The sequence below is a fragment of the Ovis canadensis genome, chromosome 7 (genome assembly GCF_042477335.2).
Source record: "Ovis canadensis isolate MfBH-ARS-UI-01 breed Bighorn chromosome 7, ARS-UI_OviCan_v2, whole genome shotgun sequence".
NCBI lineage: Eukaryota > Metazoa > Chordata > Mammalia > Artiodactyla > Bovidae > Ovis > Ovis canadensis.
This window is the reverse complement of record NC_091251.1, coordinates 93529701-93550581: the sequence shown is the minus strand read 5'-3', so window position 1 is coordinate 93550581 and position 20881 is coordinate 93529701. Positions and strand designations below refer to the sequence as shown.

General features: G+C 40.4%; 1 protein-coding gene across 1 annotated transcript in view; it reads right to left on the bottom strand.

Moving 5' to 3' along the window:
- The window catches only part of SIPA1L1 (signal induced proliferation associated 1 like 1), a 165966-nt gene that overhangs the window by 105120 nt on the left and 39965 nt on the right, over positions 1-20881 (bottom strand). The window contains exons 3-4 of the mRNA XM_069596926.1: positions 9325-9455; positions 3646-3834 (exon numbers count right to left, since the gene is read on the bottom strand). Coding sequence (XP_069453027.1) covers positions 3646-3834; positions 9325-9455 — 320 coding nt within the window. The remainder of the gene's footprint in view (positions 1-3645; positions 3835-9324; positions 9456-20881) is intronic.

The window sequence follows — 20881 nt, the reverse complement described above, 5'->3', positions numbered from 1 at the left end:
TCATTTCCTAAAACTTGGGGAATCACAATGTTAACTTCAGTTCCCACATAAATATCAGAGTCTAGTCAAATGAGAAACAAATTTTTGTATTTTTGTGAAATGCTATCTTTTATATCATACAGATATAACTTACATCTGTTCTTTTGTTCACTTCAGCTTTTAAAAATGGTAAATGAAAAAAAAAAAGTAACAAAGATCTGAAAGGTAAAATGCCACAATATAGCAAGCAAATAATGTTTTCTTTATCTGAGAATAATTATGTGAGCTGTTAAAGTAGAAAAGATTTTACAGGAATTATTTAAATAAAATTTAAAGGGAGATGTAGAGGCTCCTTTCAGTGAGTTCAGTTTTTTTTGTGCTAAGTTGCTTCAGTCATCGGCTACAGTCCATGGGGTCGCAAAGAGATGGACACGACTGAGCAACTAACACACAATTCAAACTATGAATCTCTTTAAATTTAAGGATGTACAAAGCATGAAATTTCAAAAAATGATGACACAAATGGAAACTAACAATATTTTGCAGTGATTCAAATACATTATAAGCACCTAGAAGCATTCCTTTTTCAAAATCTGTTATCTGTAAAGTCACCAGAATAATCAATTTCTCAAAAGGATTCCAAGGCATTAATAAAATTTCCTTACCAAAAATACAACTCCCCAGACTAAGCCCCTAAGTATGTGTGTCCTGTGTCTTTTATCAGTATAATCCTGGGCTTTAAATGCTATGAATACATAAACAGAAAGAGAGGCCAAGTAGTGGTATCCCTTAGTTCAGATACAGCGCTGCTCACACAGAAAGCAGGTTTTAAACTTCCAGATTCTACTGCCTAGTAAAATTTCCAAAATAAAATTGGGGAGACTTATCTAGACTGCCAAACTGTAGTTTCACTGAGAAAGCATTATAGAAAACATTTAATATATATGATCATCAATAATTTATGAAGGAAGGGATAAACAGTTTAATATCCCCCAAGATGAGGGCAGGAGGAGAAGGGGTCGACAGAGGATGAGATGGCTGGATGGCATCACTGACTTAATGGACATGAGTTTGAGCAAACTGGGAGACAGTGAAGGACAGGGAAGCCTGGCATGCTGCAGTTCATGGGGTGGCAAAAAGTCGGAATGACTTATTAGTGACTGAACAACAAAAATAAGAAGCCCATCATTTCAGAATAATGGGCAGTTTTATGAATTAAATAAATGTTCCTTTAAGCTAAATTCATTATAGTGCTTTCATCTTTCTTTGTGGAAGTGAAAGCTGCTCAGTTGTGTCCGACTCTTTGTGACCCCACGGACTAGATAGTTCATGGAATTCTCTAGGCCAGAATACTCTAGTGGGTAGCCTTTCCCTTCTTCAGGGGATCTTCCCAAACCAGGGACCAAACCCAGGTCTCCCACACTGCAGATGGGTTCTTTACCAGCTGAGCCACAAGGGAAGCCCACGAATACTGGAGTAGGTAGCCTATCTCTTCTCCAGTGGCTCTTTCTGACCCAGGAACTGAACCGGGGTCTCCTGCATTACAGGTAGATTCTTTACCAACTGAGCTATCAGGGAAGTCCTGTGGATGGAACCATAAAGCCTTTATCACAGAGCAGCACTACCTGTGGTCTAATATTTTGTAAAGACTAAGAGAGGCATGAAACGTGCCAGGGATCCCATAAAATATCTATACTTGGGGCAATCATTTTTTAGTTTAAGTAAAACCTAGGGTGAAAAGGAAAAAAATTCATCCTTTACACAAAATAATCTGTTTAGTATGTTGAAATTAGAATGTTCAGCATATGATTATACTGATGGTGTGCATGCTAAGTAGCTTTAGTCATATGTGACTCTTTGTGACCCCATGGACTGTAGCCCACCAGGCTCGTCTGTCCATGGGATTCTCTAGGCAAGAGAACCCCACCTACTGGAGTGGGTTGCAATGCCCTCTTCCAGGGGATCTTCCGAATCCAGAGGCTTGAACCTGTGCCTTTTGTGTCTCCTGCATTTGCAGCCAGGTTCTTTACCATTAGCACCACTGGGAAGCCCCAAAATCTCATCCCTTGTATTTTCAATGTCTGAATGTTGTTTCCCTTGAACCTGTAAAACTGAATCTAATCGTCATTTTTCTACTCTTCCTTTGTTAGAATAAATGCTCAAAATATTTACTGGAACACAGCACCCAAAATAGTTAAATTTATGTATCAGTAGTCTTCTGAAAGTGTTAGTCACTCAGTTGTGTCCATCTCTTTGTGACTCCATGGACTACAGCCTGCCAGGCTCCTCTATCCATGGAATTTTCCAGGCAAGTGTACTAGAGTGGGTAGCCATTCCCTTCTCCAGAGGATCTTCCTGACCAACAGATTGAACCCGGGTCTCCTACATTACAGGCAGACTCTTTACTATCTGAGACACCAGGAAGCCCCAAGCATTCAAAGTGCTCAAATTTACATGTTATAAATATGGATACTCACAGTCTACTTGAAATATACATATGGAATAGACATTAGCTGTGCTTAAGAGGAATGAACAAAAGGAGCAATGATTAGAAAAGTTACATCTAATATCTAATAATATATTCCTGTCGGCTGAGTTAAAAGACTGAATCATACCTTTCAACAGTTACTCTGCACTATAATTCATTTTAATAAAATTCAAATTTTTGCCTAATTAAGAAAATTCTATCAAAATTTGTTCATAGAATGGAATTCAATAACTGGACTAATTTTACCTTTGGAAGACTCTTTAAAAAAAATTGCAGTGGAATTACCACTCAGTCAAGACACATTATGGCTAAAATATTCAAAGAAAGAGTTAAAATAAGAGTATATAAATACAACGTCTAACAAAACTAGCCCATATGCTCAAATGATTCCAGCTAGAATGTGGATACACTCTCCAGTTAGCGGATTCCAGTTCTGCGTTCTCTACTCTTCTGTCCCCTCTGTATGAATTATCCTATCACTCACTTGTATCTGGATCAATGACCTCACATTAAGGGTTAGGAAGTATGGAGGTGAGAAAATCTGGAGTATTTTCATTTTGTTACATATTAGGATCGAGGTTTTTAAAATTCTGATTTTATAATTAAAAATCTCAATGAAAATACATCTCTGGTGGTACTAATAGACTAAAAATTAAAGCTTTTAAGAACAGTATGGTATAGTGGTTCCCAGTACATGCTTTGAACTTATTAACTGTGTGATCCTGGACTTATTACTTAACCTGTCTGTGTCTCAGATTCCTCATCCTTAAAGTGGGGATAAAAATGGTACCATTCTCCTGGGGCCGGGACATCAGTTGGGATAATATATTAAGGTACTTAAAACAGAGCCTGGTGAATATGTTCATTAGTATCAGCTACTGTTATTGCTCTTACTTATTCCTGGAGTATCTGAAAAATTCATTGCATTAATGGAAGATTGCCAAAAGAGTTGAACATTGTTTAAGTACCATATCAGTCAATCCTGACATAGAGAATTTCATCAGATAGAAATGTTCAGTGAGTTAAGAAAAAAGAAAACGAGTAACTGCAAAGAGAAGATCCTTCATAATAAATGGTATCAGTTTTCCCTGTCAAAAAAGAACTCCTCAGGTCTGATTCTGGAAGCTTAGTGGGAAGCCTGAGCAGCAGCAATGTCCTCCCCTGGAGGCCACACTTACCCCCTGCTCATCCAGCTTCATGAGCTGTTCTGTGACTTTGGGGGTGTTGAAAGCCAACCGCAGGCACTGAACATTGAGCTCAGGAATCACGTGCTCCAGCACCTCCTTCAGCGGCAGCCCCCGCGCCGTTGAGTGCTTTGCCGTTGAGGGAATGGCATCCTCCAACACTGACCCTCTCAGTGTCATGAGCTGAAAGAGAGACACATGCCCAGGGAGATGAGTAAACACAACCAGCGTAAGGTCCCCCTTAGGGAGCTGGAAGTGCAGTTGATCAGCTGAGCCAGTGAGGGAGAAAGGATGAGGGGAGTGATGTAAGATACTTTATGTATGAAAAACGAGCCCAGTACTTTCAAGAAGACCCAGGCAAGTCCAATGGAACTCATCATCAAGCTTTCTGTGGACATGTCCTTAAACACCAAAGAGTACACGTTTCCTTGAAGAGCTCAGTAAGACCAAGGTCTCCATATAGCTATACAATGTCACTTACACAAATACCAGGAAATTAAGGAGATATCCCAGAGACTATCTGAAGACTAAATGCTTAGAATTTGGATGTTATACCTTTTTGAACTGTAAGAGGCAAGGGCAGGGGAAGAGTTTTAAATTTCATAATGCACTGTTGACCAGCTTAAACTATTCCTAACCCCAAATGCTGCTATGATAGGACAATGATTATACTTAGTACAGCAGCCACTGTCTACAGCATTTAAACTGACTTGTGCTTTCCCCCTCTGTCTTAAGAACTCTGCTATTATTATAAAATATAAACATAAGCAAAGACATTTCCTTAAGCAATGATGATCTGTTGAAGCAAAGTAGCTTTCATGTTCAAGAATTTTCATGTGGCAAAGTTGACAGTACAATTTAAACACTCTATGGTGACTTAAAGACAAAACCATTAAGTTGAATGAGTTTCCACTAAGCATGTAGGTTATAAGGCATTATACTGCAAAAGGAGTAAATGTCGAAGACCAAGTGTGGTGTGAAAAGAGGGTGAGAGGTAAGAAATATCCATCCAGGAGGATATATGTACTAAGAGAAACCTAACAAAGTCAGATTCTATAACAAAAGCAGAAAAAGGACTGCTACGGCTCAGGGCATAAGGAAAGGCCCTCATGGAAAAGTGTAGCACTAAAAAGGGGTCTTCAAGGAAAAACTGTACAAAAAGACAGTGTCTGAGAGCAAAGGTGTGGAGATGAGAAACCGCAGGGTATGAGCAGGAAAGAGAGACCAGTGTAGCTAAGCGGGATCTAAGTGAGCCGGAGAGGGCTGTGGGTGGGCCAGAGTCCCCAGCAGAGTGTACCTCGAGGAGTGATCATCTCACCCAGAACCTACAGGCCATCTCAGACACTGTTTGCATGGGGATGATGACGTAAGAAAATTCAGTTGCCACTGCCCAAGGAAGAAACTACAGGCAGAGAATACAAAGAAGCTGTACTGTTCAAGTAACAGGCAAGAAGGTGTGACAGAGAATTACCAGGGAAAATGGAAACCAAAGGAAGAATCACCAGGGAAGTAAAACCTGTAACAGGTGCCAACTGAAGGAAAAGAGAGATGAGTGTAGGGAAAGCCAAGTTCACCAACCTCTGACTCTCAAGACAAGAAGAAGGTGCTTGAGGTTATTTGTAGTCTATTCATTTGATTAGTATCTTTTCTTTCATTTATAGTCTGTTTGCAAATAACACTTGGGTAAAAAAAAAAATCCTTTTCTGTGACTTAATATCTAATTTGACAGAAATGATTTTTGTTTCATTTCTTACATCATGAGAAGTAGCTGCATAACTCCTGTGCTCCTACTTTCATGAGATAATGCCTGTCGAGGGTCAGGAAGTTACAAAGGCTGGCCGGATTTCCAACTGAGAGAGCCCCAGACCAGGAATGCTAAGGAAGCAGGAAAATAGCAGGCCACCTCAAGAAAAGTCTGAGCAGATGAGAAAAAGAATGACTCATTTTTATACCTGAACCACCAGTGTTACCGGTATGTTTTGCTAATGACTTCCAGAAACAAGCAGAGAATCCTCCTATACGCCTGTGCACCTATGCTTAAAAGCACTCACGCCAGAGACTTTGTTCATAAACAAACAGCCACACTTACAAATACGTGTCAAGTCCTTTTTTTGGTTTCTTTATACTGTGCAATGATTGTTTCTATTAAAATGAAAAATATCTGTTTGTATTTCTGTTATCTTGACGCCATTCATGAAGCAACTGGAATGTCACTTTGGAGACCGCTTTCTTTTTGCTTGAAGGGAAATTAATAGCACGAGAAACCCCTACCAAGGCATAAGAATTAAGTCCTGCTTTATTAAATAGTCAGTCAACTGTCCATCCTACAAAGTGCAAGAGCTCTGACTGGATCAGGACCGACATCTAGAGATATTTCTATCAAAGGACTTTCATTAGTTTATTTCTTTGAAAAGCCTCATAAAGATATTACAATTAAACCACACTTAAGGATTATTTCTATCGGAAAGAAAATAAATGACACTAAGACAGTGGTAACGAATTAAATAAACATGAGGGAGGAAGAAAGGTATGACGTGGCAGAGGACTATTTTAGTTGTTGGGTGTGTAGTCATAAGTCCCATGGACAGAGAGCCTGGCGGGCTACAGACCATAGGATCACAAGAGGTGGACATGACTTAGCAACTAAACCACCACCACCATCAACAACTCGGAGTCCTCAACATCCCTGAGCTTATATTCAAGCAGGGGGAAGACACAAAATGAATACAATACGTTAAGTACAATGTGTGAGATAGTGGTGTTCCTGGAAAAAATGAATACATAAATAAAGCCTGGACGTGGGATATGAGACAGTAGAAATTTTAGATCTACTGGCCGAGAAGTCCCCTGTGGCTTAACAATAAAGGCCAGAGGGAAAAGAGTGATGCCCACAAGGACACCTGGGGGAGAACATGGATTACAGAGGAATAGGGGCCATCGGCGCCCCGAAGCAGGGCTGTCCTCACGTTGCTCAGAAGAAAGGAGGCCACTGCGGCTGGAAAAGACGAAGCGAGGTCAAGGTCAGAGACAGATGTGCCTGGACTCCCTGGCGAGGGAGGAGAAGGGCTTTTTCCTGGAAGCTGGAAAACCCTAGAAGGATTCTGAACTGAGGAATCACAGATCTGTACTACATTTCTAAAGGATCCCTGCTGGGCTTGAGAGGATGCAGACCTGAAGGAAGATGCAGGAAAAAGAGGAGACGGTGGGGGTCTGGGCCCAGGCAGAAGCAGTGGGCTGGGAGGAGCGGCTCAATTCTGGACACATTCTGAAGACAGAGTCACCCAGTTTTGTGGTGAGACCAGCTCTGGGGGCGGGGTGGGGGGTGGGAGAGAGAAGTCGAACAGGACCTCCAGGTCTCTGGCCGGAATGACTCTAACAAAAGGGTTGTCATCGGTTAAACATTAATTTGAACACGAGAGCAGGTGTTAATGAACCATAAACATCTGACTTGGATATTTCAATCAAAGGGTAAGGAAGTGGCCCCGGGGCCCATCCAATGGGTTGGCAGGAAAAGGACCAGGGAATTCTTACGTGCGATTTAACTGTAATTACAGGAGGAGGTGTAGGTGGAGCATTTGAGGCTGAGGCACGGAGAGGCAAGAAAAGAGATGCAGGTGAGCGTGGCTCCCCAACCTCGGCAGAGGAACCACGTTCACGTGGGTCAGTGGTTGACCTGGACAGAGAGGCCGTGACCAGCCACGGCATGCAGGCAAGGCAAGCGGGAAGCGATGATCGTGCACAGCAGAGACAGGATCTGAGCAAGCAAGCAAGAAAGGGCCACCTTGGAAAGACTCAACCTCCAGCATGAAGAATGACAGGATAGGGGCAAGGAGGAACTGAAATGAAACAAAAAATACAGAAAAGCAAAAGGATGAGGACGACTCAAATCAGAGCAGCCTTAGGAGGCGGGGAAAAGGTTAAGCACAGAAGGACAGAAACAGGTGGGAGGAGGTAAGCGGCTCTCAGGAAGCTGGTGGGGTCTGAGGAACAGCTACCTACATCCAACTTCAAAAACATACTGTGTTCCCCGTGCTTTTCCTGTTCAACAAAAGAAAGACCTGACCCTGCTTAATGATCAGCTTTGGCTTGGACAAAAAGGACCCTAGAGTATGTGCGTTCTTCATTCCTCTTGGGCCACTCAACATAACACGTTAGATATTAAAGCCATACCTTTAAAAATCCTATTTTTAATTTCCCAAGAGCTGAAGCTGAGAAGCAATTACTAAGTGAAGCCAACCCCTACAACCTGTCTTGTATTCAATGGGGGAAATGAAGCCAAATGTCCTATTTAAACTAGTTTCAAAACCATTATTTTCCACCTACCTCAAGGGGGTATTAGGCATCAATGCATGACAACAAACCTAAAGTGATTTGGCTCAGAGAGGCAATAAATTGATAGCTGGCATAACTATACACATGTTTAGAAAGAAAACAAAAATATCCCTCATAGTCCCTGATAGTCATGAGGTCATTTTTTGAATCTGGAAATCAGGCAGAGCTTTAACAGTCTCTACAAGACAAACTCTAGTGCTTGCTTTTATTTTACTTTTGAAAATAAATATACATATATATTATATATAAATATTTGAATGCTACGTATATGTATTTGGTTGCTTAGTCACATCCCACTCTTTGGGATGCCATGGACTATAGCCTGCCAGGGTCATCTGTCTACAAGATTCTCCAGGCAAGAATACTGGAGTGGGTAGCCATTCCCTTCTCTAGGGGATCTTTGCGGCCCAGGGATCGAACCTGCATTGCAGGCAGATTCTTCACCATCTTTGCCACCAGAGTTTTTTTTTTAATGCTTTGTTGGCTATTTGCTTTTATGTTTCCTTTTAGACTTCTCTGGTGACTCAGGCGGTAAAGCGTCTGCCTACAATGCAGGAGACCCAGGTTCAATCCCTGGGTCGGGAAGATCTCTTGGAGAAGGAAATGGCAACCCACTCCAGTATTCTTGCCTAGAAAATCCCATGGACAGAGGAGCCTGGTAGGCTACAGTCCATGGGGTCGCAAAGAGTCGGACACGACTGCGCAACTTCACTTTCACTTTCTATCACTTTCTCTTTTTTACCTGAATTTCACTTTAAAACAGAAACTCACATATCATGTGTACTTAGTTCCATAAAAAAACTCCAAGGACCCATTTTACCCACAACTAGACAGCCTCTAGTTCAAAAATCTTTATTTTAAGCCTCTGTGAATAGGTCCAAGATGGCAAAGAAAAAAAATCCAAGAAGAGTCCCTTTCCTTTTTCCTGGGTCAAGAAACTTCCTCAATAATAGTCTGAAAATGTGAGTTAAGTTTTAGTTGACCCCCTCTGGCTCCTCAAGCTGGCTCGCTGCCTTCCAGCTGCCCAAGCAGGATATGTAATATCCAATTTGGGATTCTGAGGACTCCAATTTCCTTGGGTCACACTTAATGAACGTATCTTTCTGTGAATCAAAATTCCCATTCATTTATTGCATCCACCCAAAGCTAGATGGGAAGAAAGGGTCCAGATCTAATCATGATGTCCACCCCCGTCACCATCGGAATGGATGAAAGGGCTCTTTGTTTATTCTACAGACATTGGTAACCATGTGCTATTCAATTTAATTGCTTTGTTACTGCTACGACTCTATTTTTTTCTCACTTAAATTAAGCCTCAAGTCTTTCTCATGTGTGACTTACCTCACTAGTTCTAAAAATTATTCGATAGTTGTAGGGAGATCCATTTTCTTTCGTTTCTTCTGGTTTTTCCCTTCGAATGCTCACAGCCACTGGACCAAGATTCTCATCGGCCCCAAAATAGTTCCAGTGTTCTTAGATACAATAAGACAAAACAAAATTAGAATATTTACAGCACACTAAAAAATGTCATATGCTGCTTACTATTTATATCACTCAGAAATTATATCAACAAAATATAAACATATTTAACAAAAATTAATATCCTTCACTGAATTATAAAAGTAAAGATAGCAATCAATGTAGGTTTAGTCTCGGAGGTGGTCAGACAACAGAGGTGGCCTGCTGAGTTTTTTTTTTACTACTCTGCGACTCACTACTTTACTTTAAAAAAGAAATTTGTGTTATTGCCCTATAAACAGGCTATACTGTATCAGGGCTTCCTAGCTTTTATAAAAACTGCATCAACTAAAAACCACATCAACCAACCCACCACCGCCCCCCCCCCCCAAACCTACTGAGAACAAAGTTTGAGGATAGACGGATTTCCTGCAGATTAAAAAAGATTTCCCTAGGGACTTCCCTGGTGGTCCAATGGTTAAGACTCCAGGATCCCAATGCAGGAGACACAGGTTCAATCCCTGTGTAAGGGAAGATCCTGCATGCTGCGCAGCACGGCCTAAATGGATAAATAAAACAGACCTCCCCGGACCAGAGAGAGGAAAGAGGTCTGAGAGTTACTTGGCAGCGTTCTGCTCCCACATTGCCCAGGTTAAGACAGAATCTTAGCTCAGAGGAAAGAGCTTCAAAGTGCCCCTGGGAGGCAGAAGCCCACACCCAGGGCTTTGGGCCTCACCAATGGTTCCTGCATAGTGAAGATCAGAGGCATCCAGCAGAGCAGCTGGGTCTGGAGGGATGTGAGGGCTGGGATAAGGGCCTCTCCTAGGCCACCAGTGTGGCCAGGTGACTAACGGCCACTCAGGGCCCTCTCCTCAATGTCTGGCATTTCTCCAGACTCCAAACTTTAGAACAACCTTGGGGGTGGGGGCAAGTGTCCAAATGACTGGTGTTGACTTTATCTTCCTCCTAACAAGAAGGAACGCTGGGGTCATAAGTAAATTAATTTACAGAAAAGTTAAAAAGTGCTATTTACTTACCGTACACCTAAAAATTAAACTTGTTGATAAAGACAAAAGATGTTCACAGATGAGAAAGTGAAAAAAAAAAAGAAAAAAAAACCCAAATACATGAAAAGTTAGAGTAGATAATTTACTTTTCAAACCTCCAAAATACTTATTTACATTGCCCTATTTCATTTACATGTGATATGATTAAATGACCGAGTTGTGACATGGTAGGTTATTCTCATACAAAATACATCAATATTTGAAAATACACGTTATTCTCATACATAATATGTATTTGAAAATCCATGAGAATAATAAGAAATAACAGCATAAAATATCTAATCATATAGTTCTAAATTTAGGTAATACATATGAAAATGCTTTGCAAGTACCAGAGAATAATTATTTAAAAAGATCATTAATACGATGAGCTACCTAAGAATATTATCACAATCCATGGAAATTCAAAATACGGGAAACACAATGGGAACACAGGCAACAAGCATCTCATATATGGACAGCTGATAAACAACCCAATAAACATCACAAAATCCATGTACAAAGCATAGCACGTGAGAATCACACTCAGAGGTTATTTACTCTTACTTTGCACATAATTTTAATAAGCGTGGTTGTCTGGTCTTCAAGCCCACAGCTTGGTTTCAGAGGTGTGATAATTGCAGATGTTGACAAAGTCCAGAGTGCAGGGCTGATAGAAACTTGCATGCAGATAGCAATATGACAGACAACTGACAATAAGGAAGAAAACAAAAAGGGACAAGATAGAAACAGGATAAAAAAGCGGATGCGAACTGAAGAGCAACAAGACAGCAGTCTGGGGACATTTACTGAAGGAGCAAAGGGCTTTGCACGCTTCAGAACTTCAGAGACTATACATGTCAAAGATGACCTTTAATATAATGTCAATTCATTATATCCTGTTCAGGGACTCTACCCCTGACTCACCAGGAACTCCTCAAACACATCCCACAAAGCTCAGGAAGGGCAGGTGAGACTGCTAGTCTTTGCTGGTGGAGAAATTCACAAAGACACGGGGCCAATACCAATTACCGTCAGTAACCTCCACTCCTCCTCAAGCTGTCCCTGGTCAGCTCTCGCTCCCCTTCTCTACTGCAGGTATTTCAAATATTCTTTGTTCTCCTTCAACCTCCCCCTCATCTACCTTCTCTCAATCTCGGCAGATAATGCTGTCCACATCACAAAGAAAATAAAGAGCCCTTTCAGAAGCAACTGCCTCACTTTCCACCATCACTCAAAGACACTTACCTGGATCCAGACTTTTACTTCCTTTGCTTTATAATGTAAACCCAGTCTCTCCTGAAATTCTAGCCTCCGCTCAATTCCACCTTCCCAGGGACACTGATGCCCAATCACCCTCCCCGTATCTGCAACTTGACCTCTCTGCCTGCTCATTCCCATCACCATTCAATCAGGCTCAGGCCTCCTTTATCTTTAACCGCAACACGCCCTCAGTTCCTTACCAGCCTCCGGGTTACCTCCCTTCTCTTTTCTTCCACTGGAAACTTCCTGAATGAGATGCCTGATTCTTCACTTTAGGATTCCTATCATCTGACTGCCACTGCACCGTCACCAGTCAGCCACAAAGTTGAAACAAACAGAAACTTTGGGTCCTTATCTTGTGCAAACTCCTCATAACTTGCCAACAGCATTTCCTTTTGTTTTCCCCCCTAAAAACACCCTTCTGGAAAGTGGCTTCTTCGAAACCAGCCTCTCTTGGTTTTTCTTCCACTGGCCCTGGCTCTTACTCAATTTCTCTTTCTCTTCCCATCTAGAATCTTCTGTCCTCTCCCAACGCTGATTACTCTCAAGAGTCCACGTGTCCACTCCAGACATCTGTGAGCCCCAGATCTTCACATTTAAAAGATGTCCCATTTTTTACCAAATAAAACTCGTGATTTCTTTGTCCCATGGCATCTGTAAAAGTGAACCTACCACCTTCCACACAAACCGATACAGCTCTCCCTGCAACCCTGGTTCGAGTAACTGCTACCACATTCCTCTAGCTGCTTACGCCTGACCTCCCTGTCACGCCCACTGAATTCCAGCTCCTAAAGAGCTCTGAAATCCACCTACTTTCCCTCCAACCCACTGCCACTGGTTTATCCACATCATCATTCACCCGATGTTTGTGAGTTTTCTGACAGATCAGCTTTTCATAACTGGCTTCTAAGATGCAAGCCTAACCGTCACTATTAAGTTTCAAACCCTCCTCTGCTTTCCCACCAGTCCTTGGATACTACTCAAGCCTTCTCAAGGGTCCTCGCGGCCTGCCACCAGCCTGTCATTCCAGTTTCAACCTGGACCTTTCATCCGTCTAAACTCTGAGAACCAACCATCCTGAACTTGTCAACTCATGGTGCCTGTCTCACCTGAAACACCCTGTCTAGGACATTCCACCAACTAACTCCTCTTTATTTGACTAAGTCCTTGCATCCTTCAGGGTTGCATCTGAAATATTATTTAGACATCTTCTCAAAGAGTGCTTGAACAATGGACCAAAATGAAAGTGTGTACTTTGCACAGTATTAATACTTTATTTTAAGACTGGTAAGAGAAATACAAATTAGGGAAACCAAATAATACATTGTAACTGCAAAAATTTAGAAAGGTTACTACAGAAAAACATGAATTTATAAAAATATAAATATTGAACATAATCATTTTAGTATAAATTGGCAGATAATACACTGTTATTTAAAAAGAAACTAATCCTACCTAAAAATGAAGAAGGCTGATTTTTAAAAATGAATCACTTAAAACTCTCGTGTGTGTCATCATCAAACCCTGGCTAGATCTTCATGTGTTTTTTCCTAGCTGGTGAAGAAGTCCGTTTCTGAGCTGCGGGAATGCTGAGGAGACCATTTATAAACTAACTTTTAACACTTTCTTCAGACTCTGTGTTCAAAAAATTCCATCTCTGGTTTGATAACTCTGAGAAGATCTTTTAAAAATTTATATGTGTGTTTGTTCAGGAACATCAATCTTCTTTTATTGAAAAAGAGCTCTAGCTGTTATTTCCAAGCAAGCATTTCCATTTGGCCTTCATCTATTTCAGCTCCATCAACAGAGATGGAGATACTGCCCTGGTTTCCTGTGTTAAATTCACTACTGTCACGATCAGACTCTGCTTGTTCAAAAAGTCTTTCAACTTAAGTAAGAATTATCCTTACAATAAATGCCTTGTTTTTTTGCCCACCATCCTTTTTTTTTTTTTTTCCTGTTCCTGAGGATTACAAAACTATAGAAAAGAAAATCCTTCGATGTGAATACAACTTTTTCATTTCAAATTTTGAATGCAAAGTGTAATTTGCCAACAGAGAAGTTTGGTTCAGCAAATTACCTTCAACTCAGTTCTTAAGTCTTTAACTTTGATCTCAAGACAAATGACTTTCTTGTAACTAAAAGCTAGCCTTTTAGGATCCTAAGTCTGGTCCTTCAGGCCACTCTTGCTGCTGCCTGTCCTTCAGGTTCACTGGACTCCACTGCTTCCCTCTTGGGACCACAGTCTCGGGGTAGCACGCTGCCCTGGCTCCACGCCGCAGCATGCCTATTTCCCATCAGCCTTGTATGCGAAGCACCGCCACCCTCTGCTAGCGCCATGGTTTCCATCAAACGCAGAGAGCTCTTCCAGTCATACCTACAATCAGCTTTGTCTTTTGTGGGGTGGAGGGACGGAAGGGGGAGAGAGGGTTCAAGTATGGGGGAGATGCAGATGATAAGTGCTCAAGAAAGGCCAGGAAGCCGCTGATGATGAAAGACGGAGGAAGGAAAGGGGAGGAAAGAGGGGCTGGAGACTCGAGTAGGGTGGATAAATCTGCTGATGGATGAATTGAAATACGGGGATTACACTACCAAAATTAATGGTACTTCTGTGCCAGCATACTGGAATGCCAAAACCTAGTACTGCAATCACATTAGAATGATATAATGCAGTGAGGTGAGGCACTTTGCCAAGCACTCAAATATTCATGTCAACTATGAAAATATAGACATTGCCTTCTTTTTCACAGATGTGGCAATTATGATTTAGAGAAAATAAGTCACTTGCCAGCCACAACCAGTACACAGCAACACCAGAACTCAAACATATTAAGTATCAATTCCAAAGCTCATTTGCTTAGCATTACATATAATGTTATCTTCCCAAACATTTCTAAAATTGTATTATGAATAGAAACAGTTAAATAAAATGTGATGTTCTAAAGGGATTGACTAGCCAGATCACACAGAAGGCTTTAGTTCCTGAGGTACTATATTGCCAAGGTTTCACTGTGTTTAAAGGGAGAAATATTCATGTTTTATCCACATAGTGCTGATTCCCCTCACCTTCAGTTTTAGTTTTCATCTTTAGCACCTAAACAAAATTTTAACTCTAGTTTTTATTAGTTCTGGTTCTTACATTTAAACAAGGATGGTACAAAGAACACCAATGAGTTCTATTACTAGAACATTCCACACAAATAGCCATATTTCTGGCTGACACAGTCACAATGATAAATAATAACACTTTCACATTCTTAGAGAGGGAACATAGTCAACAGTTCAAAGCTCCAAATGATTAGATCAAGTACAGTCACATTACCCAGTTATGAGCTGCAGATAAGGATGTGCGCACAAGGCAAAAAAAGTTAAAAAGCCTGGCATTTTAATGGCAAAGAAGGAAACAAAAATAAAGTCACAAGAGTTACAGGGCTTCAACCAACAATTTCTGGATTGCTTACACTGGTTTTCATAATATTTGCAGATTTCACATCAGCATTTCAGTTGTACATTTCCAGAGACCAGCATAATATGGACTGTTTGTAATTATGGACAAAAATAAATCTTTTTTATATATAATTTTTACAATTATAAAGTGAAAGTCGCTCAGTTGTGTCTGAGTCTCTGCGACCCCATGGACTATACAGTCCATGGAATTCTCCAGGCCAGAATACTGGAGTGGGTAGGCTTTCCCTTCACCAGGGCATCTTCCCAACCCAGGGATCAAACCCAGGTCTCCCATACTGCAGGCGGATTCTTTACCAGCTGAGCCACAAGGTGCATGGCTTAAAATATTTCTTTAGAATTGTCAATTTAGAAATTTAAATAGGGGAAATAGACTGATACACAGAAATCAAAGAAACAGAAAGCAAATAAAACAGCTACTATCTCAGGCCTCAAAAACTTAGCAACAACACTTCTGAATGGAAAAATGGTCCTTGGTAGGGCTGGAATATATTCCTTCACTGCTGGTGACACCATGAATTGGTACCAACCATTTTAGAAAGCATTATAGCAACATATGTTGAAGTCATCAAAATGGTCCCATGCTAATCTTAATTACCCTAAATGACTATGTAGAAGGAGAAATGAAAACTCTTCCATTTCCTCTAAAAAAGGCATCTTAACTCACCGTACGGCAGGGGTCCTAAAGATACTACTAAGCAGACACGCATGGCCCTCATCTATTAGCAGGTCAAAGAATGGAATGACAACAGCTTTACTAGCTGGAATCAAAATCATTTCACCACTTTGAATATTTTAGATTTTTTTTTCCTTAAAATAGTCTACCTGGTGGGCTACAAGTATGTCAGCATCAGTGCAGTCAACATCATAAATTCTACCCTCAATATTTCCATTAGACAGAGAATCTTGATGCAACTGGGAAAACCACTCACCACAGCTTCTATAAGGTACTTATCTTTGCCTATTGAGTTCAATTTGTTCATATGCTTCGTTTTCGTGCAACTTACAACATCTAAATATGACTGACAACTAGGTTAGAAAGAACAGATCTAAAAGAATTAAATGAAAAAGAAAACACAAGCAACAACAGTATATTCTTCTTTAAAAATGAAAACACAGATTTGCCAAAGTGGAGGTAATAAGGATTCATATGTTTGAAGAATGGCTCTTTCTGAGAAGAGCACCACTCAGAGGTTCCGTCTCTGGTCCCCAAAGGGCTCATCCTAATTATAAGGGTGGAGGTTCCATGAGAACTAAATAGCCTAGGACTTTGCATTGTAATCAAAAGCAGGTCAGAGTAATGGACGGGGACATTTACACAGGACTGGCCACAGTCCAGAATTCTGTCCCAAAGCATTCCACTAACTTGTAATTATGGTTGCATAAGAGTAATTGTCCACATTTACAAAGTGCACAGTTCTCTTAAGTTCCAATTCTTCTTTCCATAGGTAGCTCTTAAAAATTAGGGTGGTCTATTTGACAAAATTATATCATGTTGTTAGGCTTAAAGCCTCACATGACTAAGCAGCCCTCAGAAGCCCCCCAACCTGCCAATAAAAAGTAGACTTTAACAGAAGTAAGGCTGACACTAACGAATTGCATTCAAATGATGAAAGGAAAAAGTACAAAGAAAACTCTGTTTGAAACAAAGGAAAAACATCATCACTGTTAAACGGGGAGATTTTTAATTGACTATTATCTATGACAAATAGCCAATAATTCTACTTAAATAATTCAGTCTTACTTGTGATCAATGAAACTGAAACGTTTTGGACCTACAATAAATATTCTAAAATAAAAACTGCAAATACTCAAGGTAGCCAAGAAAATGTTAAACACTACACAGTCTTAAAATAGGAGTAGAACCTTTCTGGCCTAAGCTTTCTTAAGAACAATTTGGCAATAAAAATCAAGGTTCCCATAAAATTCACACCATTTCACTTACAGGACTCTACCTTACATAAATAATTGCACATGTTGGGGGAAAGTAACATAATAAGAGCATTTATGTAAGGTCAGCCGCTTTTAAACTTGTCTATGGAAAAAAATTAGGGGGTTCATGAACTTGAATGAAAAAAAATTTTATCTTTATTTTCACTACCTTCTAAAGAAATGTAGCATTTCCATCAATTATAAATGGAGTCAACCAACTACAGTAACATCGGCTGCACATGTGACTTTGACACCTACAGAAATCAAGAGGTGTTTTCATATCATATTACGGTTGTTGTAGACATATCAAAATATCAATTATTCTCATCGCAACTTTGAAATTATGGTAGTTATCAGAACTGATGCTAGATCCTTTTGCTAATATAATAAAAAATAAGCATCTATGTTAGTATATTGCAAAATTTTTAATACTCTTGCAACTGTAATTTAATATGCCTAGTTTGCTTTGTACTTTTATGCACCTAAAAACATTAGTCTAAGGAGAGTCCATAGGTTTCACCAGATTGCCAAAGGGGTTAAGTGCCATCTTAAGTGCCCAAAGGTCATCCTAAGTACCAAAACACTTAGGATGATGTGATGTAAGAATTGTTTATAAAAAGGAAGTAGAAAACTTGAATTTAATAACAGCTGGAAGACTTTAAATAAACAATGGCAAAGCCAATCATGGAACCATGAAAAAATATATAAAACTATTTAATGATCCTTATCTTGTTTAATTAATGAGTATATATGTATTAAAAAAAGTAAAGTAACTAGTAATCACACATGATTAATTGCCTTGGTTTCTATAGTTGCTAATTTTTCTGTAATGAATATATATCTTTTATAATAGGAAGATTTTTAAAAGTATAAAAAAAGTATATCTACAAATATGGCAATTTTTATAAAAATGGTTTACAAATGGTTACTGAGTAAAAAGAATATTTTAAAAGGTAGCATATTGTTATAACTCTTCAGGCTTATTGTTAGTTCATACTAAATTAAAAGTCAGCTCAGGGGAAAAAAAAGTATTTAATATCCAAGCGAAAGAAATTACAATGAAATACCTGTTTCTAACTCAATGTCTTTATATATTAAAACAACAACAAAAAAAAACCCAAACCTTTTGTACCTCCTTATCAGGAACACTGCAGCAAGATGTCTGTGTAAAATGCTTCTGAAATATTTGAAAGGAAGTCCCCCAGAAACAGTCAGAAGTTCAGTCAAGGTAGAAGTCACCGTAGCTCCCGAGGGCGAGACCATGCAATGTGTCTCAAAAACCCAGTAGCGCCCACCTGCTTCTGGACTAACTGTCTCTGAGCTGTTGAGCCTGCTTCTGCTGATGCTTCACCATTACTGAATGCTTCTACTTGTTGAGAATGCAGTTATGCAAGTCCCTCCTCTTGCTGTCCTGAGGTTCAGGTGCATGGCCTCTCCATACAGAGGAGGGGGCTCCATGAGAAGATGAGCAAAGGAATTGGTAGGATAAAAGAAATGTTTGCTGAGCACCAACATTTTTGGTAGAAATTAACAATGAGGTATGCATTTGAAAAACAGGTGATGAGCTTTATCATATTATCAGCTTGTACTGAAATAACAGATCTAAAGGGCTCTTAAGTCCTTGAAACTGCAAAAGAACAGAAATTCTTTGGGATACAGAAATCAGTAGCATGGCATTCGTCCTGATGTACTTTGACACAGAAAGCTGAGGAAGCATTCCCATTTCCATGTGGATGGTTCCTATGTTAGCTCCTGTTACTGATGTACCTGAAGGTTTTCTTTTTCATATTTTATCTTGACTTCTTCTGGACTGACAGAAAAGTTGTGAATATAGTACAAGGAGTTTCCTTACACTTACTCCTTGGAAAGAAAGTTATGACCAACCTAGACAGTTTATTGAAAAGCAGAGACGTTACTTTGCCAACAAAGGTCCATCTCGTCAAGGCTATGGTTTTTCCGGTGGTCATGTACGGATGTGAGAGTTGGACTATAAAGAAAGCTGAGCGCCGAAGAATTGATGCTTTTGAACCGTGGTGATGAAGGAGACTCTTGAGTCCCTTGCACTGCAAGGAGATCAAACCAGTCCATCCTAAAGCAGATCAGTCCTGGCTGTTCATTGGAAGGCCTGATGTTGAAGCTGAAACTCCTATATTTTGACCACGTGATGCAAAGAACTGACTCATTTGAAAAGACCCTGATGCTGGGAAAGATTGAAGGCAAAAGGAGAAGGGGATGCCAGAAGATGAGATGGTTGGATGGCATCACCGAATCAATGGACATGAATTTGGGTAGACTCCAGGAGTTGGTGATGGACAGGGAGGCCTGGCGTGCTGCAGTCCAAGGGGTCACAAAGAGTTGGACACGACTGAGCGACTGAACTGAACTGATCCCTAACCAAGTCTCCCCCAATGTTAACATCTTATATAACTACATACAATACAATCTTAATTAATCAGAAATCAGGAAATTAATATTCTAATACTCAAATTTCTCTAGTTTTTCCACTATGTCCTTTTTGTTCTGAAATCTTACTCATTGTCCCACATTGTATTTAACTGTTACTACGCCTCCTTAGCCCCCTTGCAGTCTGTTACAATTCCTTACTTTTTTGTGACCTTGACACTTTTGAATAGTATTTACCACTCAACTTGGTTGTGTATGTCTGGTGGTTTCACGTAATTAAACCAAGGTTAGCTCAGTTGGTAAAGAATCTGCCTGCAGTGCAGGAGACCTGGGTTCGATCCCTGGGTTGGGAAGATTCCCTGGAGAAGGAAATGGCAATCCACTCCAGTATCCTTGCCTGGAAAATCTCATGGACACAGGAGACTGGTAGGCTGCAGTCCATGGCGTAGCAAAGAGTCAGGCACGACTGAGCAACTAACACTTATGCATTTTGGGGAAGAGAATCACAGAAACGATGTAACCTCAGTGCATCATTTCATAAGGTTTGTGATAGAGACCATGATAGAGTTCCTTCTATTAAGGTGACATGTACCAGTTTGTTCACTGTAAAGTCACTCTCATTCTTCTTATGATTTACAAATATTTTGGTGGGAGATACTTTGAGATGATGTAAATCCTGCTTCTTTCTACTCTTGTTTCTTCTCAAGGTGTCATCCACTGACTTCAGCATATAACACTGTGTGTCTAAGAAGGTTTGCAACAGTAAAAATCAGTCTCCAGAATGATGTTTTGGGTTTATGGGAATCAATTGGTGGTCTTGGTTAATTTCCACAAAACCACCATGACCACACATAGACTTGTCGGTGGTCTCATTTCCTGAAAAGAGAGGAAAAGGAACTGCAACATATTATTCAGTGTCCAGACTGTAACACAAGGTCATATACACAGAGGGCCCTCCCTGCATCTACCTGATGCTACGAATACAAGATACACTGGCTCCCCAACTCAATAAACTTTGTGCTTTGCATCAGTACCAAACATTTCAATTATGAAATAATTGCTGAGCCTAGCCTAATCTGTTGTGGTCCTTGCCTTCAAGGATTGCTTAGACTGGTTATAAACCAGGGCACCATACAAAGCGCTGGGCAGAAACTGGGACACAGGGTGACTGGGACAGTGGTGGGAAAGCACCTGCACCTTTAGGAAGAAGGGGGTTACTCAGAAGCCCAGGAGAGGCAGAAAGACCACCCATCCTGATGTATGGACAGGAGAAAAGGCAGCTCCATGCAGGAGGGGAGTAGGCTAAACCTCTCCCAACCTGTCATCACGTG